The 25,461-nt window shown below is 37.6% G+C and overlaps 1 protein-coding gene across 2 annotated transcripts in view; it reads right to left on the bottom strand.

The window, feature by feature from the left end:
• Window positions 1–352: 352 nt before the first annotated feature.
• The window catches only part of ASXL2 (ASXL transcriptional regulator 2), a 119,489-nt gene continuing 94,380 nt past the window's right edge, over window positions 353–25,461 (bottom strand). For both annotated transcript variants that reach the window (XM_081068223.1, XM_081068222.1), the window contains 5 exons: window positions 21,280–21,443; window positions 16,901–16,997; window positions 14,277–14,382; window positions 10,730–11,447; window positions 353–7,320 (listed from right to left, as the gene is read on the bottom strand). In XM_081068223.1, coding sequence (XP_080924349.1) covers window positions 4,843–7,320; window positions 10,730–11,447; window positions 14,277–14,382; window positions 16,901–16,997; window positions 21,280–21,443 — 3,563 coding nt within the window. In that variant the 3' untranslated portion in view covers window positions 353–4,842. The remainder of the gene's footprint in view (window positions 7,321–10,729; window positions 11,448–14,276; window positions 14,383–16,900; window positions 16,998–21,279; window positions 21,444–25,461) is intronic.

The following is a 25,461-nucleotide window of genomic DNA, read 5'->3' as shown; positions in this document are numbered from 1 at the left end:
CATTTTCATCAATGCCCTCCCTGACACTAGGGAGATCGAAATCCAAGTCTGCCTAGCTCTTCTACTGTCCAGACCAGGGACGGAAAACTGGCTCTGAATCTCATTTCTCAGAGAGAAACTGGGAAACAGAAAAAGTGTTCTATTATCTTCATGAGATTATTTCTTCACATACCCTGGCCTGGAAGGCACTGGCAGTGAATGTCTGCTAATGAATTATTAACCACTGTGAAAAAAGGAAAACCTATTCCCCCCTGAGATATTTTCTTACCATTCTTTGTTCTACAAGCAAACAATGGGCACATGAAAAAAAAAAAGAATACACCATGGTTTTGTTTTGTTTTGTTTTACTTTCCCAGTGACTGACATTAGGTGGTTAGGAGACAAAACAGTTCAAAGGGGAAAACAGACAGACAGATTAAGAGAATTTAATTTTTACCAGAGTTCTGAAAGAAATATGTTACCCTGATTCTCATCAAATGACTCATTTTACCCCCTTCTATACAACCTGTGATAATCTTCCAGGAGTAATATAAGGCACCAACTGAGGGCCCTTAACCACACCACTCAGATATATGTTAGACCTCCAGATTCACCAAAAACTCCATGGTTTTTATTTTCACTTTAATTATCTTTTACTTAATAAAATGAAAAATAAGAATATATGAATACATACAATCTATATACATATATTTATTGCAAATACTTAAAATTCTTATGTAAAATGATTTCTCTATATTTGTGAAAAAATATGACTTTTTAAAATGGTGTTGACACCAACTTCTCTGTACATACCCTCAATTCCAACGTTAACAATTCCTTTAAAAAAGCAAAAGACACAAAAGGTTAGCATTTACCAAACCAGTCTGTACAAACCTTATAGCCAGAAGGAAAAAAAAATAGCTTGTGGTAAATAAGTCAATTTTCTTTTAAAATAAAAAATAAACTCCAAAACTATTCCCCTTATTGCATTTTTTTGGAAATAATCTGAGTGTCTTTAGAGTAACTTCCTTTGAAATCATTTGTGCCTTAACAGTGAGGTCCTACATTAAACATACCATATATGAGAAATTCAAAGTCTTTCACTGTCACTTTTTACATAGATATTAAAATATATATTACTTAAAATATATTACTGGAAAGCTATTTTTAAAATTGATCTTTAATAATTGTATCAAATGTAAAGCATTAAAAAAAATAAAGTAACCAAGAAATCTATGAAGCTCTTACTTCCAACTTTAGGAAATGTTTTACCTATTGTTTTCTTTCAACAGGCATGTAGATATTGAAACATGATAGGAAAGATCCCTGCCTATCATGTTTCTCAGAGTCTCTTTGGACTATTCTATAAATTGAGTGAAAACTACCCTGGCCAAGTTTTTTACTTAGCACATTGTTGTAAAGCAACGGGGAGACTTTTCCCTCCGAGCTGTGAAGTAAAACCTCCAGGTCATAGAGAAAACCACCCTGGCACTACTCACTGACCATGAGTTCTAGAAATAAATAGCAGTGTAATGACCAGAGAAGACCCCCTCATTTTAACAAATCATTTCATTCAAGAGTGTTTTAAAGACTCTAAGGCGGAGAAAGGCAATAATAAGCAATTAGGATAGTGACTGTCGAGTCATTAATATGTGTGAATTTATACCTTCACCTGGAAGGCGATGAGTTCTTCCCTTTATTTAAATCCAAATCAATTCCTGAAACATCTGCATCTGTGTGCCTTCCTAGCCCATGCAAATATGCTCCTCCCACACCAAGATGAATTTCACATTTGTCAGACCTTACCCTTTAAAATGTTACATGGTATACCACAGCTTCAATGTCTTGAGCACAGGAATTAAGGAATAAAAGTAGAGCAAACAACTCCAGGTTATTTGGCTTTATTTCCTATTTAATAGGATGGAGAATTTAAATTAAAATTCCTTAATATTTAAGATCCAGGGAACCTTTTCTATTGGAAAACTTAGAACATTCATAAGTGAGACTGAGATGATATATTGTTAATGCTATCTCCCCAAGGTGACCTGCAGTGGAAGGTCTCGGAAGAAGGCTCAAGAAGAATACCCTAGAGGCATAAGCATCAGGCACAACGCCTGACTAGTCACTGGAAACAGTGCAACTTAACACCATAAACATAAGCTTAGCACTTACTAGAAACATTTCAGATTGAATGGAAAGGTAATTTCGAAAACTTAAGATAAAAATTGCTTTAAAGGCATTAGAGTACCATTCTCTAATAATGTAAAGATTTCCTTCTTCCTACTGCTTCCTTTTCAAAAGGGCCAGTTCGTATTTTTTTTCCCGTTCAGCTCATAAGATTAACAACTTTCTACTTGAAACCATTGTTTTGAAACAAATCGATAAATGGATTCAATTTACTACTGACCTAAGAGAACCCAACTATTCTCTCATTTGATCAATATTTAGGCAGTGTACCTGGTTGACAATGTTTTAATGGGCAGTCACAAATGCAAAAATCTTATTAGCTATGTGTGATTTGTTAAGAAAATCTGGTGAATATTAATACTTAGAATCACCTGCAAGAGGCTGGGTCAAGATGAAGAGGCACGATATGGTTTGCTCTCTACATGGACTTGAAAAATCCCTGATGCTTTTACTCCTTTCCTGATTAGTCTGTCCATCCTCAGATTAAGGGAACCATGGAGGAGAAACTTTCTATGACAGGAAAGGTGCAAAGAAGAAAAATCACTTTAATCAATCCAAACTGGTGATTAACGTTTAGCATGGGGGCAGTTCTGCCACCCCCAACCACTTCCAGTATGCAGACCAGCCCTCAGTCCTGCCACTGAAGTGGAGAGTGTAGAAGCTGGGCATGGGAATTCTTAACCAGCAATGTCTTTTTAAGCGCCCCCTGGATTACCCAGGATACCAACAGTTTGGGAACAGACCCATGGTTTGTTTCCTACTGGTTCTTGGATGAAGAACTTAAACCTTATCGCTGGATCCTTTCAGGTTTCATGTCTCTTAGCTATGTGTGCTGGAAGAAAAAGGGAAGTTAGAAGGATATCTAACTGTCTTGGATGAAACTAGAACATAGATATTAATCCTAAATTTGCTTTGGGCCATACACACACAGAAAACCCCACAGAAAACTAAAAATAGTGAAGTAATAAGTTTCTTACAGAGCTTGAAAGCATTACAAGAGTGTATAACATAGACAATGGGAGGAGAGGGTAGCAGAATAGGAGCAAAGCAAAAATTACTGCCTACTTTCTCCTAATCTGGAATGTGACTTAATTAACAAGTGTACTCTGTTCTGCATGTTGTAAATATCACATCCTGAATATTAAGTACAACTATAAATGTACTAGGTCACAGTAGTTTTTACTTTTCACACTTGAAATTAGGAAACTTGAAATCAACATGCAAATGATGCACATTGACAATACCCAATTTTTAAATACCAAATTCTGGTAAATTATAGATTTATTTTAGTATTCTTTAACCATGACCTAATATATATACTCAAAAATTCCTTAGTCACTAGATACAGGATTGAAAACACAACAAAAAAGGAAACAAAAATAGATAAAACTTTGGGGTAATTCCTCTCCTTTCTAGATGCTCCCTTAGCCATTTATATCAGGCCTCTTTACATCAGAAATTTCTAGTACATAGGCAGCAGTAATCCAAAATAGGGGACATATTTTCTAAAACAGGGAAAGTGTATGACTTTTATTGCGTGTAGGTGTGTATTCAAAGTAATACATAATAAGATTACTCCATACCCCTCAAATGCCTGGGAGGTCAAAGCAGGTTTAACAGAGTGGGCAAATGTGGCATTAATGAGCCTTTCTACCTGCAGCAACAGCTGACTACAGAACATTAGGTAACAGTTTGGGACAGAAGAAAAAAGAGGCCACCTTGTTACTAATGTTGAAATCCTTTTCCAAAGTTCTTTATGTTCAGTTTACAAGTTTTTGCAGCTTTATCTCATTGCCCAACAAAACACTTAGTTCAAATCAACGCCATCAGTAACATTTTTCTGTTAGTTTTCTATGAGTATCTCAAAGCTGTAAGCTCCCATGAATGACTAGGTCGCTGGATATTACTTCTGACTGTTGTCCTGCCCAAGCTACGGTAACACAAGGGCCAGAGAATCATATCCATCATGGACCACCCGCACTCACTGTCTCAGGGCAGGGGAGTGAGATTAGGGAAGAGCAGGGATCCACAAACTGCAAGCAGAGTGCTTCGCAATCAGAGCTTTCAAAGTGTGAAGTATTAGCTGTGAAATTAATACCTTATTAAAAATTTGAACTTAAGAATGTTGCATCTAAGGTAAAGAGACTGAGTAAACCCTGAATCCAAATTATGCAAAGGCTGAATAATCCATATAAAGCCTACAGTCAGACGGTCAAAACAATCAGCATGAATGGTCACTTCTCATTTCTCCAGACCATTCCTTCACTCCTTCCTAGCTTCTTAGGAAAAGGCAGAAGGGAGACAAGCTTCCTTTCACCATGCATGGCATTACATTTTTCTCAGAGTCTGTGAAGTGGAACATAAATCTGAATCCAAAGTAATACATTATTACCTAAACATTTGGAAAAATGTTAGAACAAAATGTGACATATTTACATGATTTTGTAAGTGCAAACTTGTCACAAATTCACCAAGTCTTGCTTGACTCAGACTTACTATACAAGGTGCTCTTTCTCTAAAATGTAAGATCTGTACTCTGTATTCCTGATTTAATGAACATTTGTCTCTTAAGACAAGTGAAACCTTTTATCTCTGTGATTCTAAAAGAATGCAAAAAACACATCTTGTCAACCCTTCCTGTTTCCTTTCCAGTGTGTTGTTCTCTTCCCAGTCTCGTTACCGAACGACCAGGCAGGAAACACACAGTTTAGAGGGGCCAATGCAATCATCGTGGCAGAAGGCTCCACACCCCTTGCACATGATCATGGCTTTCAATCGGCAGTAACATTTCGAAGGCGTGTCCTCGATGCTGTTCTCCTCAGGAAAGGCCTGCACAGGAATAGTCTGGCCATGGCTGCCGGGATTCAGAGCTTGGCCAGCAGGGATGGTAGTGACAGTCACTGAAAAGGACATGACATCACCTACGTTGCTAGCTACCTGGCTGCAGTCAGGCATCCCTGGTACGGCCGCGTTATGGTCCATGTCAGAGGAGGTGGAGACGTTGATCATGCCCCGGTAGCTGGGCCCGACCTGGGTGGGGCTTCCATAGAGCTTTGGGGTTTGCAGTGGTGGGAGGAGGAGAGGCTGATGGGTGGGACTGTCTGCAGGGGGAAGAGCCGTGGAATTGAAAAGCTCAGGGCTGCTATGCATCGTCTTCCCTCTCGCTGCGTGAGCCATTTGCTTCTGTGCTGCCTGAATAAAATCTCTGGCTAGAGTCTTCTCATCAAATGTTTGGCCTCTAGTGAACAGATAATTCTCCTTGCTTAAAGTGGTTAGCTCGTGCACTGGTGTGTCTGCCATCACATTCTTTTTAGTTAAACAATCACTGGTGGACAGGGTTTCTCTACTGTGGGGTCCTGAACCGGCTTCACACTTGCCTGAACTCTGGGAAGCCTGGGGCTCCTGCTTCACCATGACAGATTCTTGCTCATCATCCGTGCTTTCCTCATCAGTATCTTCTTTACCACTGCTACTATCTCCGGTTACATTTTTACAGTCTGTATATCCCATTTTCAAGGCCTCATTGGGGCTATTCAGACAAAAGCGGTCTTCAGGGTTTACAGAATGGGTCCTCCTAAAGCTCTCTGAACCCCGGCCATAGGTGGAAATGTTAAGTAAGTAGTGACCTGCCATCGCAGGCTTTGATGTCCTTCTGCCAGCAAAACCCAGCATGAACCTCTGGCTTGTGGAGATGTTTTCTAACTGGAAACCTGAGTGAGTGAAGTTGAACTGGGAGGGCTGTACAAAGGACAGAACATTCTGCCTCTGCACATGAACCCTCTGGATGAGAGTCTGAAGGATCTGGTCTTGGGTTGCTTTACTTAGTCCTTCTTGGTGTTGGTGTGTGTCAATGCCAGAGTCCCTCAGCTCCTTAGCTGAAAAGAGCTGAAGGGGTCTCGGAACCTGGGGGAGATGCTTACTTTGCAAGGTTTTACCCAGCTGCTGTATTGCTGGATGAGACGGTCTCTCATGAACTTCCTCTCTGGTGCTGTTACCTGTTATGTTGGTGCTTGTGGGTGCTCCTGTCCCTATTTCCTCTTTTGCAGTCAGTGGAACAGTTTTCATTTCAGCTTTGGTGAGAGGTTTAGGCAGAATCTGCTCCATGGGCACATCTTTGCCCTGGAGCAGCTGAGTGACCAAAGGATTATTAGCCGGGATACTAGAGCTTGTCCTTGAAATGGGTCCATTTGTATTTGAAGAAGTTCCTGGAGTTTTAAGGCTAGAAGCTGCTGGCAAAGTGCTCGAGGATGGAGCCAATCCAGTAGGTGCTACAGTTACACTGACTTGGGGTATAGAAAGCTTTTCTAAAGTGGCTGCTATTAATAAAGATGTTAAAGGAGAGGATGTCATATCCAATGAAGCCCTAGCCGTTGTCTCTGCTGAGGCTGAAGGGTTTGGTGTATTTTTACTAGAACCTGCTTTGGGCTCAACTGTGCCATCAGCTGCAAAATGAACAGGTGAGGCACCTGAGATTAGAGCAGGTCCGGTTGGAGCAGAAGGAACTTTCTCCTGCCTGCACTGATTGGGCCCTTGCGGGTGGCTAAGAGAGGACACTGTGGCTGATGCCCTGGAGGGATTCAGTTTCTCATGACACAACTTCCCTAAAGCTGGTGGGGGTGCGTTAGTGTGAGCGGGCGAGGGGACACCTGTGCCTGCCCCACTGATGGCGGAGGCTGGAGGCACTGAGGGGGTTTGCTGTAGTTGTGCTCCAGAGACACGATGAGGCTGTGCTGGGCCTGTGGTCTTGCTCTCAGATTGGGGCTGAGTCTCTGAACCACAGGGTAAAAGCTCTCTCGTACCTCCCCTGCTTCCAGCTCCTGCCAGTTCCAGTGCGGGGCCCTTTCCAGGTTCACTGACTCTGTCTGAGTCTGGGTTCCCCCCTCTAGCAGTGTTCCTTTCACCACCCTCTCCTGGACCTTGGCCACCCCCTGGGCCAGGTCCTGGAATGGTCCCTCCCACGGAGGCGGCTGCAGCAGCTGCGGCTGCAGCGGCAGCTGCTGCCCTCTGTGCTTTGACCAGCTGGGCTTTTGCTTTGATGTCTGCAAGAGTTCTGGCTCCTGTTCTGTTAGGACTAGTGATGGAGACTGGAAAACGAGCCCTGGGAGAGACCTGCGATGTAGGAAACGGCATGGGGGAGATTCTGGAGACCGGGATCTGAAAAGAAGTGGGGGGGGGAAACCAACAGAGCTTAGTTTTCATTTACAAGAATAACAAAACTTCATTAACACATTTGGACAGTAGGGTGCACACTACAACACCTGTGACAAACATGGGATGTCTCTGGCTGAGAGACCAAACCATGGAGACAGCGATTCAATCAGGTTTCTAGGGTCCTTCCACCTCCTCTACTGGTGCCAAAGACTCTCCTCCCTCAGCACCCACTCTCCCCCCAAATCCTCACACCTCTTCTCCACTCTCTCCTAATGTCACAACAACGCACGGCTGCTTATTATTTAAGATACAGACCTTTCTGTGGTTACCTGCAGTTTAAAATGTGTATGTGAGAAAAGAGAAAAATACAAAGAAAGGACTGGCATATCACTACCATCTTTTACTTTTTAACTTTACTACCAAGATCCAGGGGAAAATTCTTGCTCTCTTCTGTTCTACGCACGCACGCACAGTTCAGCACATAGGCTGAATTATTTCACATTGGAGCGGCTTCTAGGTCACACTAGAAGACAGTACGTGATACACAGGTGTACCCCATTCTGCCCACCCTCATAAGGGAGGATGAATGTAACGTATATAATGTTTACTCCAATAATTCTCATCCCCAGCTAGCATTATACTTACCTGTGGAGCTTTTTAAAAATATATATGCTCTGAGTTCTACCCCAAAATTGACAAACTAGAACCTCTAGGGAAAAAAAACGCTTTTCTGAAAAGCTTCTTGTGAGATTCTGAGGCATCATCAGGTTTAAAACCATTGATTTTTCAGGTCATAAAATAATGTATCTTTAAGGAATGTGACTCTTGCTTGAAACAATACTTTGGAAGCTACTGGAGTTTTAGAACGCATCAAGGTCCAGATCCTTCCAGTAGTTGGTAGAGTTTAAAGGAGCAAATGATGTTCTAGGGCATTTAATTAAAAGAAAAACAAAATCAAGCCACTGAACACTAAGAAAATACATGTCATTTTTCTGGAACTTCTAATGAATAATAATGAAGTCCCTAGGGATTTTCATTTGCAATTGTCATTCCTCAAAAGGTGTAATCCTGAAAAAAACGATTCTGTCACTCAGATCTTAGAACCATGAGATTGTGTAACAGTTGTCAAAAAGTTCACGTATTTCACATCATGAGACACACCTATTATCTCTCTTAAAGCTGAATCTATTTTACATCCAATTGCACAGTCTTTTACAAGCTGCCCACAGTAAGAAAGAAGCAATTGTTGCCTCTTAGTAATGTCACCCAGAAGAGACCACTAACACGGGGGTGAGGGGAATCAATAAAACTAGAAAATTAAATACAAGACAATATAAGCATAGCTTTCAGGGCAATTGTACATAGGGACAAACAACCTCAAGAATAATCTTAAGAATAACAACACACCTAGCATAATAAATAATACCTATCACAATGGCTGAAAATCATTAGTAACAGGATAATCATTAAAAGTGGTTAAAATTAAGTTTTAACACTTAAAAAGAAGTTTTAGTTATTTATGTAAATAGCCCTGTTACCTGTTTATGTGGAATAAATGAGATATTATACTTTCTTTTTAAGAACACAACTACTTAAAGTTGTCTAGGCACTGACAACAATTGAACTTCCTGAGAAGCCCTACCCCTGTAAAGCAAATGAATTAAGATTCTTTTCTTTTTAAATTGTATACTGAATAGAAAATATACGTGTGTTGAAGTTTTTCATCTCCCTCTCTGTCTCTCTCTCTATATATATACACACACACACATGCACACATTATGTTATAGACATGTACACGTTATAACATATATATGCCCAATGTAATTTTTATATACATATGTATATGTGTAACATTTGTAATAAAATTCAAATTTTGTTTTTCTACTTCAATTTTGTTTACAGTAACAAATTAAGCTTTGTGCTCTTCTAAGAAAGTGGGATTTGAGATAGTATCTAAGGTAAAAAGCAACTTCTAGTAGAAAGTCTTTTGGTGGGGGATAAGAAAGAAGAAAATGTTAAATAATATTAACTTGGTCACAATGGATTTAGGTTTTCAGTGTTGAGCCTCTTTGGACAAGCTGAAAACAGATCGAATATGATGTAATTCAGCCTCTTTACAGATGAGGAATATAAATGATGGATATTAACCAGTGTCATTTATATACAGTAAAATCTAAACTGTACCTCAGCTCTCAAGTCTGGAGATAAGTTCTGATTGACATCCATTAAAGAAAGGTTTCTAACATTTCTTATAAGAATAGCAAAAATGATTATCATATAAATCAGAATCTTTGGTAAAGCATGACTAAGTATGTTAATGGTAGAAAAGTATCAAAAAAATAAGAAAAAAAGAGATTCCTAAGTGCTGAAACTATAAATCTTAAAAATAAAAAGTAATGAAGAATGTTATATTATTAGTAATAATCAAAAAGAGAAGGCACATGGTGCATGAAAAGGGTTGAGTACAAGCAACTGAATGTTTCCAAGGAACATTTCCTGATAGACCTAACTTTGGTTCATCTAAGTTTAACAAAAAAAGGGGGAAAAGTATTTCTATTTGGCTTATTTTTCTACTTATATTCTAATGTGAATGAATAAGACCTAGTGCCTGGACTCACAGTAGACACAATTGCATTAATAAATTCTATTAATAAAAAGTATCAATAAATGAATGAATGGATTGCAAACTGATATTAAGCACAGCCTAAGAATAAGCCTCTAGGTCAGAAGTAAAAATGTGTTTGGGCTCACAACTGGTTAGATGCAGTCTTTCTATACAAGATAGAAACACTGCTACAGGAATTTGAAAGATTTGACATGTAGCAATATAAAGTTAAAATGGAAGTCAATGACATAACCTAAGCAGCAGAGCTTAGCAAGGCTATTCCATCTCACCCACGTCTTTCAAGTAACCAGTGGTGACTCATGGTAGCCAGGCAAATTCCTTTAGAGGGGTGGAACTAAAGGTAGCTCTAAGACCCACAGAACATAAAATCAGTTATGGCAGTAAGAAAAGGGCCAAGCTTAATGGTAAATATCACGGCACTTGGTACAAAGATATGGTCTCTTGATCACACCAATGAATGGTCTCCTCACGTTTATCATTATACTTATTTTGTTACATGAGACAGAATATTTGCCATAACTGTCTTAAAAGACAAGAGTAGCCAACGGGGTAGGGAAGGGAGGTGGTTTACATTAGATATGCAAACACCAACAAAGACCTGTAGGAATACAATTCTAAATGGCTGTTTATTAATAATTTTATTCACAAGACCAGTTATATGCATATCAAATCTACACAACTGCTTCTGCATTAAGAAATACCACAAATTACTTGAAATTTGGTAGACATGACCAAAAATTTAGTGTTCAAGTCATCTCTTGTTTTCAGTTCTTCCTGTTCTCTTACCTTGAGAGGTGGTACTTTTCGCACCTGGATCTTGTCCCCTCTATTGAGAAAGGGCTGCGGCGAGACTGGAAATGGCTGCTGGTGCTGGCGAATCTCAGTGACACGCGGCCTTTTCTCCCAGCTCGTAGGGACCTCCTCTTGGGTGAGAGAAGACTTCCTCTTGAGGCTTTCTGGGCTGTGATCAACCAGAGTTGATGAAGCCTCTTTCATAGCGGTCTCCTGTGGACCTGCTTCTATGATGGGCTTCATTATTGATTTCTCCACTCCAGGACTCTTGGATTTGCTTGGAGATGTAACTAAAGCCTCTTGTCTCTCATTTTTGTTATGATTAGAAGCTGTAGTGAGATGACTCTTTTTCTCAGGCTCCTGTTCAGCAGAGGCAATGGGCTTCTGCTCTGACACATGCTCATCCTTTGGGCACTTGATGGGAAGAACGCTGCTAAGCTCATATGTATCGCTAGCTGAGGAAAGGAGGGGCTCCGTGGATTTCGAGTTTGGATACACCTTATCTTGGCTTTCTTGCTCTTCTTTTCTGACTGGTGATGGCATACACACTACTTCATCTTTAGACTCTAACTGGGGCATTACTGGGACTATACTGACAGGAGAGGCCTCTGAAGGAAGCATGGATTTTGGTTGCTCTGCTGGGCTTTTCTTTACTTTGGGATCGCTGGGTGAAGCTGTCAACTTCTTTGAATCCTCAAGGCTCAGGCCAGAACTAAAAGTGGAAGAAAGAAATATTCTAGATGAGAAATGGCACGTTATTGAAGGCATTATGAGATAATGGTATATGGCAAAGCCTTGAAGAACCTGACACATAGTAGGTATCCTTCATATATTGTTTTCACTATTATTATTTTTATTGTTATTATTATTAGTGAAGGTTCTGGAGCCAAAGTGCCTGGATTCAAATCCTGGCTCTGATACTGACTAGCCACATGAGATCCTAAATGACTAGCCTTCTGTATCTCAGTTTCTTCAATTGCACACTGAAGTAATCACTTCATAGTGTTGCTATGATAATTAACTAAGTTAATGCATGGAAAGTATTTAGAACAGTACCTAGCCTGTAATAAAAGTGCAATAATGCTAATTATTATTATTACTTCCTGTTATAAATAGGCCACACAGTCTAGAGATATGCATCACAGACTACCCACAAGGGAAGTGAAAGAAGGCTAAGACCCACGCCCCCTGAGATCGTGGGTGTGGACTACAATCAGCTCTGCTCTGCAGTACCTGTGGAAATCTAAGGGACCCAAGAAATCTAAGGGACCGTGAGGAGACAGTAGGAGACTTGGCTGTCAGTGCTCTGCAGAGGTTGAGAATTACAACTCTGATATTCAGAAAAGCCTGTTTAAGTTTCACATGGTAGAGCTCTAAACTTCTGGGATCGAGGGCCTCTGAGCTCTTCTTGAGCGAAGGTCGACTGGGACTTCCCTAGTGCAGCATGGCTAAGAGCTAAGCTAATCTGCAGGATCACTAGAGACTCCTCTTCATGTTTTACAATTTTGTGTAACAGGCAAAAACAAGATAGCTTTCTTTGGGGCCTTCAAATAATCAGTACTGCACCTGAGAGGGAAAGGCTAAGGATGAAACTGGATAGTAATCAAAAACAATCCATCTATAAAAATCTGGCAAAAAGTAAGAGCTGAAAAATGAAGGACCCACGAACTAATCAGGAGGGCATGAACAGTGTTTATGAAATAGGTGGTGTCTGTGATTATGGTCTAAATGTATACACACTATTTCTGTAGAAGAACTCAAAGCTCACACCAAGAATATAGAAAAATCAGTGTATGAGACTCTTAATCTCCACAGGAATCACCTCCTCAATGATCACGAAGTCAATGGACACTAGTTGGAGCTAAGGAAGAGGGCCAATAGTTCTCAAGTTGTGGTTATCGAGTCTCCTTAAGGGCTGCCATTAGGTATGCAGAAAAAGGGAGGGAGACTAACAAACAAGTAAGCCTCTGGGTGTTCAATCCTCTTTCAAACAGTACAGCTCCACTGTCACCTATTTAAATATCCCCCATAAGATTTCCTTTGGATTTTTTGTTAGAAAAAAACTGATTTAAACTACAGCCCCTTGAGAACAGGATTGATATCTTCTTTCAGCTATGTACATCTCCCAGAGTGTTTTCTACAGAGAAGAGGCTGTTTTAATGACACGTTAGATAGAACGGTCCACATTACAGAACTCTAGGATTCCTTGGTGATTCTGGTAAGTTATCGTATTGTGGGATAATTAACTACCGTAAAAAAATATACCAGGTGTGATCAAACAATATGATGAATGTTTAAATTTTTTAAAAAATGTAATACAGTGAAAGACACATAGATATTAATCCCCCTCAAGATACTCTTCCTCGCTTCAAACACACTTATCCCATCCTTCTTGCCACTTTCTGAAGCAGTTCTGGAAGTCCTCTTTCGTGAGTGTCTTTTGTTGCGCTGTCATGGCTGCCTCAATGTCCTGAATGGATTCAAAACATTTACCTTTCATGGTCATTTTGACTTTGGGAAGAACCAGAAGTCATACGGTGCCAGATCCGGTGAATAAGGTGGATGAGGACACACCGCAATGTTTTTATTTGACAGAAATTGCTGCACCAGAAATGATATGTGACATGGAGTGTTGTCATGATGGAGAATGATTTCGGGTACACTTTAAAACACACCTTCTCTCAACCATACCTCACACTCAACTGACTGCACCCGACAAGTTGAAACTTGTCACACACTGTCACTAAGGTTTGACGCACCATTTCCCGTATTGAAGATCCCTGTCTTTCCTTTGGGTAGCACTCGGCAGCAGCATTCACTGTATTTTTTGATCACAACAGAAAGGCTCCGTGTCACACATCACTTCTGGATCAGCAATTTCTGTTAAATAAAAACATTACGGTGTGTCCTCATCCACCTTGTTCACCAGATCTGGTATTGTGGACTTCTGGCTCTTTCCCAAAGTCAAAATGATTCAGGACATCAAGACAGCCACGGCAGTGAAACCGAAGACACTCACAAAAGAGACTTCCAGAACTGTTTCAGAAAGTGGTAAGCATGAAGGCATAAGTGTGTGTGAAGCAAGTATTTTGAGGGGGATTAATGGCAATGTGTCTTTTACTGTAATAATTTTTAAAATTTAAATATCCACTGTATTTTTTGATCACACCTCGTACAGAACTTCAGTATTCTTATATCTTATAGTTACTGGAAGAAGAGCCAGTCAATCTATTCAAAGAAAGGGACTCTAATTCAAGATAATGAAATCTTTTTTTTTTCCCTAAAGAAACCATCCCACCCACAATGGTAAAGTGTTAAGAATCAAGATTATAAGTAATCCAATTCTGTGTACCTGAGATACATAAAAAGAAAAAATTTTCTCAGTGAAGACTAATTGGTTAAAAAAAAATAAAAAAGGAAATCGGTGAAAAAATAGAATGGAAAACATGACATACTGGATTTTCTCAAAAGGCAGTAAGATGACACACCACATGACATGTAGGAATTAACATGTGATTTATAGAACCGATCTTGATATTACCTCTGACCATAGTAGCTTTCAAAGAATTGTTCTTTCCATGGCTCTACTTTTTTCTCCTTCTCAATCTCTTGTCGAATTCTCACCTGCATCTCAGGTGTAAACTCACCTACAATATAACCCCCCAAAAAACAAAAAGGATATTCAATAGAAATATGCTGTTTGCAACTTTTAACTATTTGTAAATCATGAAAGACTCGTGAAGGAGTCAGAATACTACCCTGTGAAAACAGAAATTTCCCCCAATTCCTCACTCTAAAAAGGGAGTACCACAGCGCCCTTAGGTGAAATAAAAAGACTTGCACACCACTCCATGCAGTTTTAGTGCTCACTGAGGTCCACTGGGCCTCTTTTTTGGGCTTTCCTAGTACAGCACCTCCCTCCTGCTCTAAACCTTATATTCCATACAGATTTCTTGTATCACTAACCTTGAATAAGTAATTGCTTTCCACTGGAAAAATACTCATGAGCTTTCAATAAATAATGCCACTAGGCATTTTATTATTTTAAAGCTGTTTCTCCAAGGCAACTTGTGTTTTAGGCCTTTTCTCTATACCTGCATAATGAACAGCTGTGGCCCTGATTAAAGGCATTTGAAGTTCCAGTAAAAACATAGGGAGTTATTTTGGAGTTGTCAGTTTTCTAAGTTTCCAAAAATTGTACCAGTCTAGTGCCCTAGCAACACGGAACTCAACATGCCAAAGACCCAGCTGCTCTGAATATGCCATTTATTTGCATATACTACCAACCACCTGAATCCTTCCCACTCCATCAGCAGAGAACAGTCAATGTGCTTGGTAGGCCATCTTCAAACTTGCGGCTCAGAAAGGTCACTCCCTTTTATGCTCTAATACCCAGGACACCAGGGAGTAAGAGGTGGAAATGGCAGACCTGAAGTTTAAGACCTCCTGGGAGTAAGAAGAGGAAAAGGAAAAGTTTTAGAGGACAGTGGAAATCAGTCCTGGGTATATGACAAGAAAAGGAGGAATTTGGCGGTCAGAATCCAATCCAGAACTTCTGCTCTTTTGTTGAGTGTACCGTGCATAACAGAATGAGGAATAAAAAGTACCAAACTCTGTTCACAGTGCAGTGTTCAAAGATTTTGCTACTCATAAAATATAATCAATCACATGACTATAGGTATAGCAGTGACTGCTTTTATATATATGTATATGTGTGTGTACATATACATATATATCACTAATGCTGAAAATAATCAAGGTATCTTTGTTGATAATACCTGCTTAAAAACAGTGGGGAGTTGAAGAGCATAAATCCTTTACCAAATTAATCTTCAAGAAAGGTAATGGTGATGCATGTGTTAAATGGTAATGGTAATGCATGTATTAAAGTGCATGTGTGATTTCAATTCTTTTGGAAAAAAAGGGATCTCTGCTCAAGGAAATCTTTAAGAAAGAGAAAGGACCAAAGTAATCAGCAAAAGATCCCTTCTACAAAGAATTTGTTTTAAAACAAAAATACGAAGGGAAAAGTGAACAATTGCAGCGAACAATATAGATATGAAGTAACTGGTCAATGAACTCTAATTGCAAATGATCTGACAAGCAGTAAGCAATGAATAGTATTCCTAATGTTCCCCTTATAAAGGTACTTATTTTGAAGCTCCTCACACTTGTTTGCAGCTATTCCTTGGCGTACCTTTATATGACTTTTCAAGTGTTAGTCTATTCCATGTGTACTGAAAAACAAATGTAACATAAGAAATCAAAATAATACAGCCAGTGGTTTTAATAATGGCTGCATGTTAGAATCACTTGGTGGAACTTAAAAAAATAACCACTGAAGCTTGGGCACCATCCTAGATCAATGAAAACAAACTCATGAGAATGGGACCTGGATGTCAGTAGTTCTAAAAACACTACAGGTGATTAAATGAGCAGCCAGGGTTAAGAAGCGCTAATAGTGATTGAGACTACATGCTGTGCAAATGCGATCAATAATTTTTTTATGGTTTATAATTTACCGTCAGTAAATTTGCTAGATCACAAGAAGAAACATGGCATACATGGCAAACCAGTGACCAGTCAGCAATTCTCAGTCATAATCTATATTTATTAAAACGCCCTGACTGCCATTGAACTATACACTTCAAATGGGTAAATTTTACAGTGCATAAAACATTTCTCAATAAAGCTGTTTTTTCAAAAAGTTCTCAGTGATTGTTTTCACTGTTAGTTTTATTGAGGTTGGGGAGTAATAAAGAGGTTAGTTATCTCACTGTTTACCAAACCATAATTCATAGCACCATAAAAATAACTCTAATTCTATATTCTGCTTATTAGGGAACTTATTGAAATTTCAATTCCTAGACATTAACCTAGAATTACTGAATCAGAAGCTTTAGGAATAGGGCCTAAACGTATTTATTTTTTAGCTTCCCAGATGACTTTAATCCCTAAATAAACATATTGTTGGCCTCCGTCTGGAGCCAAGCCCGGTTCTCACACTCCGGATGAAAAGTCCAGCAGTGTGTTTCACACAGGACAGCTAGGCAGCATCCTGTCCTTTGCCTTCCAAGAGAGTTCAAATGCCCAAGAAGGCGCAGGGGTCCTCAGAGTGGCTCCAAGTGGACACAAATGCGAGGAGACATAAGGGAGAACCCTTACCTTCTGAGAGTCTTTCCTTCCAGCCTTGTGCTGCTGAAGTGAAGAATTCATTGTTAAGGGCTGAGCCATTTAACTTCATCAGACCATCAGGACCAACCTGGGTCAAATAAGCCAAAGAAAACTTACAAAGAAAGCCAAATATATCATGTGGAATATGACTTTCTTTTTAGAAAAGAATGTATGTACATTATTTAATTTATAGAAACGTGACTTTATCATACCATGCTGCTTATTACGGACACCTCTATTTTATAATGTAATTTTTTTCTAAAGAATTACTTTTCTATACACGTCTTTTCCTTTCTTCCTTTCCTTTTAATTCCATTCCAATTGATTAATTATACTCAAAAAATCATCTGCAGACAAATAAATACATAAGTAAAAGGTTTTCTACTGAGAGGTTTATTATTTGTTTATAAAACTGACCAAGTTACATACACTGCTCTGAATCTTACTTGGCTCATGTAATACATTGTGTAAGTCTCTCCAAGTCAACTGGCATAATTTTAGTTCCCTTATAATAGCTGCCTATTACTTCATTGCATAATGTGCGTCAATTCATTTACTAATTTCCTAATCATAAGCATACACTTTGTTTCCAATGCTTTCCCACAGTCAACAAAGTTGCAATATGCACTCTGGTAAAATGAAATTATTAGTGCTTTTATCTCTATGGGATTGGTTCTGAGAGCAAAGAAATATTTGTGTGTAATTAGATATTTTCTAAAAAGGCTAAAACAATTCACATTTCTACTAGAAATTTATGAGCATACCTTTAACCCTGCAAACAATAGATGTTCATATATTATTTAAAGTTTGCCAATCTACTGGATTTGAAATGGTAAGAATTTCCCTTTATCCTGACTACTAGAGTTTTGTGCATCTTTTTGCATGTTTACTGAATATTTGCCATTTTGCAAAACGCCAATTCCTATCATTTGCTTATTTTTCTATGAAGTTGCTCAGCTGTATTATCAATCTGTGAGAATCCTTTATATTATTCATAGTAAAACTGTTTACATGTCAAATATATTTCATCCAATCTGTCTATTGATTTGTGATGTCATGAAGTCTCGCCAAAATGTTTTGGGTTTTTATTAAACTTTTTTGAAAAATTATTTATTTTAAGTGTGTTTTTCCAGGACCCATCGGTTCCAAGTCAAGTAGTTTTTTCAATCTAGTTGGGGAGAGTGCAGCTCACAGTGGCCCATGTGGGGATCGAACTGGCAACCTTGTCATTAAGCGCAGCACGCTCTAACCAACTGAGCTAAATAGCCACCCCGCAAAAATGTTTTAAGATTCTTCTTTGTAATAAGAGATTTTGGATTTTCTGTTTTGGTTTAAAACCACAAAATCTTATTTAAGGACATAAAACACAAGATCTGAAAAAACCTGGATGCAGAAACTTAATAAAATCACCATTCTTCCCAAAGTTAGTATCTACATTCCTATCAGAATCCATCTGCAGATTTTTTATTAATAAAATGATCTTAATGTTCATATGAAAAAAATTTAAAAATTGAGAGAGCGAACTGCCTTTACAATTGCACCTATAAAATACATACTGTAAAGGAATGAATAGAATATATAACAAAGATAGTATTTCAAACTGCAAGAAAAAGATGATTATATAAATATATAGGGCTGGAACAAGTGGCTATCCAGTACAAAATAAAGTTGAATCCCAATTTCAGGGCAATTCAAAAAATGCTAGATGGATCAAAAACCTAAATGTATGTTTTAAGTCAAAAAAAGTATTTTAAAGAAAATTTAGGTAACTACTAGGACATCCTGGGGATTGAGGAACTCTTCTCAACCCACATTATTTTCTAAATCTACCTGGGCCAACATTATTTTCCCCTGGCTCTAGAGGAGAAATTGGTAAACATTTTTTGTTCAGAGACAGACAACAAATATCTTAGGTTTTGCAGGCCATACGGCCTCTGTTGCAAGTATTTAACTTGAACATTGTAGCACGAAAGAAGCTACAGACCATATGTAAGCTAATAAGACTGCTGCTTGCCAATAAAACTTTATTTACAAAAATCAGGCAGTGGACTGAAATCAGCCAGAGGGCTTGAATTTGTTTAGAGAATTAACAGAGGGGTAACAGATTTCCCAATGAACACAGGTCATCCAATCTGTTTGAATATTCCAGTGATGCACAAGTCACTCCATTCCAGTTTAACAGCTCCAATTGTTTTCTAAAAAAAGTTATTTTAACCCCATATCTGCTTTCTGGGGAAACAAAGAAGTTATCCTCTTCTATATGATAGGCCTTCAAACAGATCTAAAGAAAGGTGTTTTAATCCACTCCCATCCCTTATTCTTTTCTCTGGTCTACATAATGTGTTTCTACTGTTCATTGCTGGGCACTCCATATACTTCCAATATGCTTTTGAATGTTTCATTCTAGTAATAACCAGAATTCTTTATAAACACTCCCAATTTCATCTGACAGTGAAGTTGTATTTATTTCATTTGAACTCCATACTCTCCATACATAAGGACAGTATTTCTAAGAGGACTGTGGGCTCCCTCCATAATAACCGGAAAAGAGAGGCCAAGTAACCTCCTATTAAGAATACCCCATAGCGGATGGGTGGCTCAGTTGATTAGAGCAAGGGCTCTGGGAAACAGGGCTGCCAGTTCGATTCCCACATGGGCCATTGAGCTGCGCCCTCCGCAACTAGAATGAAGTCAATCAGCTGCTGCTGAACTCCTGGATGGCTCAGTTGGTTGGAGCGCATCCTCTTAACCACAAAGTTGCCGGTTCAACTTTGCAAGAGATGAGGGGCTGTGACCCTGAAACTAACAATAGCAACTGGACTTGGAGCTGAGCTGCGCCGTCCACAACTAAGATCGAAAGGACAACTTGAGTTGGATGGAGCTGATGAGTCCTGGGAAAAACACACTACTGTTCCCCAATTAAAAAAAAAAGTCCTAGAAATACACACTGTTCCCCAATAAAGTCCTGTTCCCCTTTCCCAATAAAATCTTAAAAAAAAAAAAAAGAATAACCTCTCTATGAGAAGTCGAATAGATAATTTCTAAGGTCCCTTTTAATTCTAAAATTAGATGTGGCAATCCCTCCTGAGAGGTGAGGAACATTAGTCAAGACAGGTCTGAGGAACCTATACTACAGGCCTACCCACAGGCCCTCAGTTAGGTCCTATGTCATTATTACCAACCTAATAACCTGAGTCTTTTAAAAAGATGAGAGCAATCCCTAACAAGAAGTGTTCTAAACACTGCCAAAATATCAGTCTCTTAACTTGTTGTATACAAGAACTGGGCATCCAAAGACTAATTTCTCCGAGAAGTGATAAATCACGTGGGGAAAGCAGTCGCTGGAAAGGGTCAGTTTTACTTCTTTGTCCACATGGCTTATGGTGTACCTGACTTATTTGGACACCCTGGAAATGGAATATGACTGGCTTCCACACGTGCTGATTCACAGCCCTATAAAACTGACAGCAATATAGTGTAGTAGAAAGATGATTTTCAGAGTTAGAAGATTTGGTTTTGACTTTATTGTCAATTAGCTATAATGATTTGTGTAGCTTACTTATTCTCCATTAATCTTACCATAAACTAGGGAATATATTTAGCATTCTTACTGTAAACTAGGAAAAACAACTCTCTCTAATGTAGTTTCTAGGATGAGAGGTGGGCGGGGGGCTATCAGATTACTTAGAACATAGTAGGTTTTTGGAAATAATGAATAAAGAAAAAAATCGCAGACTTGAATAAACCTTAGAAAGTCACAATGGTCCTATGTTCCTCTTACAGAGGAGGAAATAGAAAATCGGGGGCGCGGGTGGGGGTACTTGCTCGTCACTCTTTGCTTGATGAAAGCCTCAGTCTCATACCTTTATCTTATTCCTGACCAAGCTAAAATCTCTCTGGCCCCCGCCTAGATTCTTCCCAAACCTTTGGTATTTCTTCTAGCTACCTGTTTTTAAAAAAGAACATAACTTATATTGAATTTTTTAAGTTCTTTATTATGAAAGCAAAATTTAACCAAAGAATGAATCACCTCAAAAAAATCCATTCTAAAACCCCTCTTTAATGTCTTAAACAATTCTTCCACCTAACTGTATTTACACTGTGGATACCTACATCTAATGTGACAGCTAGACAATTTTAGTCTAATCTTGACATTCTGACAAGAATTTTTTTCCTTTATAAGCCTTATAGGGCTAACCTATTAAGAACACTTACATAAAAATATTCTTATTTCTTGTTTAGTACCTTTGATACCACTTCTTTATAGGTACACATAAAAAGCTATTTAAAAAGTCTTAAGGAGTTCTAAAGGGGATGAGTGAAGGCAGCTTCAGAAGGGTTATAAAAATACTTGGCTTGAAATCCCGTACCTGTCGATCCACCTCTGGAAGTAGTGAAAGCAGTCGCTGTTGGCAATCTCCAGGAAGAACTGAAAAGGTGTGTTTGTTGATCAGTGCGCGAAGATTTGTATTAACCAGAATGGAGTCTGGTGTCTCAACATCAATTTCAGCACATTTCGTCCTTTTCATCTGTCCTATAAAAATATGAAAGAAAATTATTTAGGCCTCCTTCACATTCCTGTTTGTATCTAAACTACAGCTTGCTCTGTACTGCAAAAATACCCCGCAGTTATAAGTACTTTAAGTATCACATTGTGAAGAAGGTAACACTTAAGGTTCTTAGAAATTTCTTCTCAGACTAACAAAGGAAGTTTTGTTCATTCATAAAGGATAAAAGAATACACTTTATCTTCTGTGCAAAAATAGAACAAGGTCTGTGAATGTGAACTATTTGCAACACTAAAAGTGCATTTTGTGTCTGAGACTTCATTATTTCCCAAATAGAATTGAGGAAGTTTATGATAAATGACACATACACAAAATTTGACTGAAAAAAAAAAAGAAAAACGCAAATATATATATAAATCATACTGAGACCCTGTTTCTCTTCCCATGAGAAATTTTTTCATCAATCTGAATTTGCATTACCTAAAAATGTTATGACTGAATAGCTTAGCAGTTTCAGGAAATCTGTTCATAATTAGAAGGTTAAAGTCTTTCAAAAGACTGACAGATTTGAGTACACAAAGCTTTAAAATGTAAATGGAAAAAATATATATAAAAATAGAAGACTAACTCGGAAAAAAGATTTGCAAGCCACAAGAAAAAGATCACTATTCTTCATATTAGAAGTGAATTTATAAATCAATATGGAAAAGACAAATGTCACCAAGAGAAAAATGAGCAAAGGGAATTAACAGGCAATTCATAGTGGACTAACCAAAACAGATGCTAACGTGTTAATATTTAAAGAAATACCAGTTAAACCAATGATCATTTTTTTTGTCTATCAAAATGGCAAATATTGTAATATAGTGATGGGACGATGTAGGGAAAAAGCAAAACCAACTTTCAAATACTGCTGGGGGGCTTAAGTTAATATACTCTTATTAGAGGAAAATTTAACAATATACAGGAAAATTCTAATGTGCATAGGAATCTAGGACCCAGAAATTCTACATTTATAAATATTTGCACAAAGCGACACAATCCTAGATGTTGATAACCTCTGGCTACAGGCCAAACAAAAAGTACAAACAAAAGTAATCTCTCTTAAGAGGAAAGAATTTCCCTTAAATTAAACCCATAGAATGCCTACAAAATAAAATCCAGCACTATCTCACAAAGATTACCCTGACAAAGTAGAAGGCATGCCACCATGACAAAGTCAACAGAAACCAGACAGAAAAGATTAAGACCTAGAACTGCTGCTATCACTGAAACTGTCACATATATAGAATACAGAATAGCTATGTATAAAATGATGAAAGAAATAAAGTGTAATCATAAAGATGAGGAAAATTAGAAATAAAAACAAAGACTAAAAAAATGAGACTTCTACAAATGTAGAATAAAAATTGTTGAAATCAAATACTATGAATGGATTAAAGAGCAGTTCACACACTGTCAAAAGAGAAATTTTAACCTGGAACAGCCAAACAATTTATCCAGAATATAGGAAAGACAGATAAGATTAAATATTTTAAGAGCTTAAGCAGAAACATGAATCACAGAATGAGAAGATTTAATATATGCTTGATTGAAGACCCAGGAGGAGGAAAAACAGAGGATGGAAAAAGGGTATATTTAAAGAATTGATAGTACTACGTTTACCAGAACTGATGAAAATTATAAACCTAAAGATGTAGAAACATAACATATTCCAAGCAAGACAAAAAGAAATGCATGCTTAGACCTAGTTTAGTAAAACTGCTTATGAAAGACCAAGATAATAGCTTGAAAGTATCCATAAGGAAAGATTTCATTAAAAGGAACACAAAATAACAGCAAACTTCTGAACAACAAGGAAATCCAGAACAAAGTGTTCAATAATTATAAAATGTTGAGAGAAAACAACCATCAACTACTAATGATATGTACACCAAATTCTCCTTCAAACATAAACATGAAACAAAGACTTCTATAGAGATAAGCAAAAATTGAGAGCATTTACTACCAAGAGACCGGCTCTAAACAAAGTTCTTTAAAAATTATAATACAGGAAAAAAAAATCATTACAGAAAGATGGGCTGGGATATAATGGAGAAAGGTAGATAAATCTACATCAACATTGTTATATAAAACAATAGTATTGTAGTGTCTGATTTGTGAGATTAAAAACAAAGAACAAAAATGTCTGACAATATTATTTAAGTCCAGAAAAGATCAGTGCTAAGTTGTTATAAAGTACTCCTGGTATTCCAGAAAAAAATCAAGATGGTTACTTTTTTGCTAAGAGAGTAGATCTTAAAAGTTCTCAGCATTAGGAAAAAAATTTGTTTATGTGAGGTGATGAATGTTAACTAAATTTATTGTGGTGATCATTTCACACTATATACATATATATCAAATTATCATATGTACACTTAAAACTAATAAAATGTTACATGTACATTACAAATCAATAAAACTGGGGTGAGGGTTACTTTTAAGAATTAAACATGCATGATACCATCTAAAGAATCAACTCTAAAAGAATAGGAATAGAGGCAGCCAGACAGCTCAGTTGGTTAGAGCACAAGCTGTCAATAAGGTTGCCAGTTCAATTCCCACATGGGATGGAGGGCTGTGCCCTCTGCCACTAAACATTGAAAACAACAACTGGACTTGGAGTTGAGTTGCGCCCTCCACAACTAGATTGAAGGACAATGACTTGGAGCTGATGGGCCTTAGAGAAACGTACTGTTCCCCAATATTCCGCAATAAAATTTTAAAAAAATAATAAAAGAATAGGAATAGAATGTATACCAAACTCATCAGAGAGAAAAAAGGAAGAGGTAATTAAAATGGACATACCAAAAAGCTCAGTCAAGTAAAAGAAAAAAAATTTAACTGGAAAAATAAAAGGAAACAAGAAAAACAAGCAAGACAAAAATCAACAAATAACAAGACTGTAGAAATTAGTTCAAATAGATTAACAATTACAATAAATGTAAGTGGATAAAACTCACCAAATAAAAGAGATTGTCATATTAAATTTAAAATTTTTAAATTTTTTTTAGCTAGTTATATGCTCTGTAAAGAGATATACCAAAAGCAAAAGGAACTACAAATGAACAAAGATATACCAGGCAAAAACTACCAATAGGAAATCTGGTATACCTTTATTAATATCAAATGAAAACCACTTTAAGTAAAAAACCTATTCATTGATTAATAAGGTAAATAATGACAAAGCGTTCAATTCACCAGGAAGATTTTAAACATGAAAATATCTAATATAATATAGCTTCAAAATATGTGAAATAAAAACTGACAGAACAGGGAGAACTGGACAAAGACACTATTAGGATAGATTTCAAAACATCTCTGTCAATTATTAATAAATCAAGTACACCAAAAGCAGCCCAAAAAAGAAGAAAAAAAGCTCGTCTATTTTTCAGATTGACAAGTTTGATCCAATAAACACAGAATTTTGTGTTTTACAATTAGAGTAAACTTATAAAATTCATTACTATGATTCCAAAAAAGGATCTCAGTAAATTTAAATTAGTAGTAATAACAACAATGACCAATAACAGCCGCAGTAAACACTTATATAATACGGGCTTTCTGAGAGCCAGGCACTAAACACTACCATTTACTAACTCAATTATTTTTCACACAACCCAATGAAGTAGGAAACCATTTCAAAGATAAAGAAAGTGATGTCCAGGTATGGTAAGTAACTTGCTCAACATTACACTATAAAGTTCAAGGGTGGGAATTTGAACCCAGACATGTGGCTTCAGAATATGCTATTTCTCCTACACTACCAGGGTTGCCAAAAAAATGTACACATATTAAGAGATGTTATCTATCTATTACTTTTTGAAGTTGAATTGAATTATGGTAGCAATGTGTATGTAGTAGGACATTTGCTCAAAAGATGGCGTTGATCAAATGAATGCAAGCGTCATTCATTGTATTACAATTTTAATACAGTTTTTTCCTTTCTTAAAGTATGTATACATTTTTTTCTGGCACCCTCTATGTACAGGCACAGGTATCATA

This window comes from Rhinolophus hipposideros, assembly GCF_964194185.1.
Source record: "Rhinolophus hipposideros genome assembly, chromosome: 12".
In the NCBI taxonomy this organism is placed as follows: domain Eukaryota; kingdom Metazoa; phylum Chordata; class Mammalia; order Chiroptera; family Rhinolophidae; genus Rhinolophus; species Rhinolophus hipposideros.
This window is presented reverse-complemented; position numbering and strand designations above follow the sequence as displayed.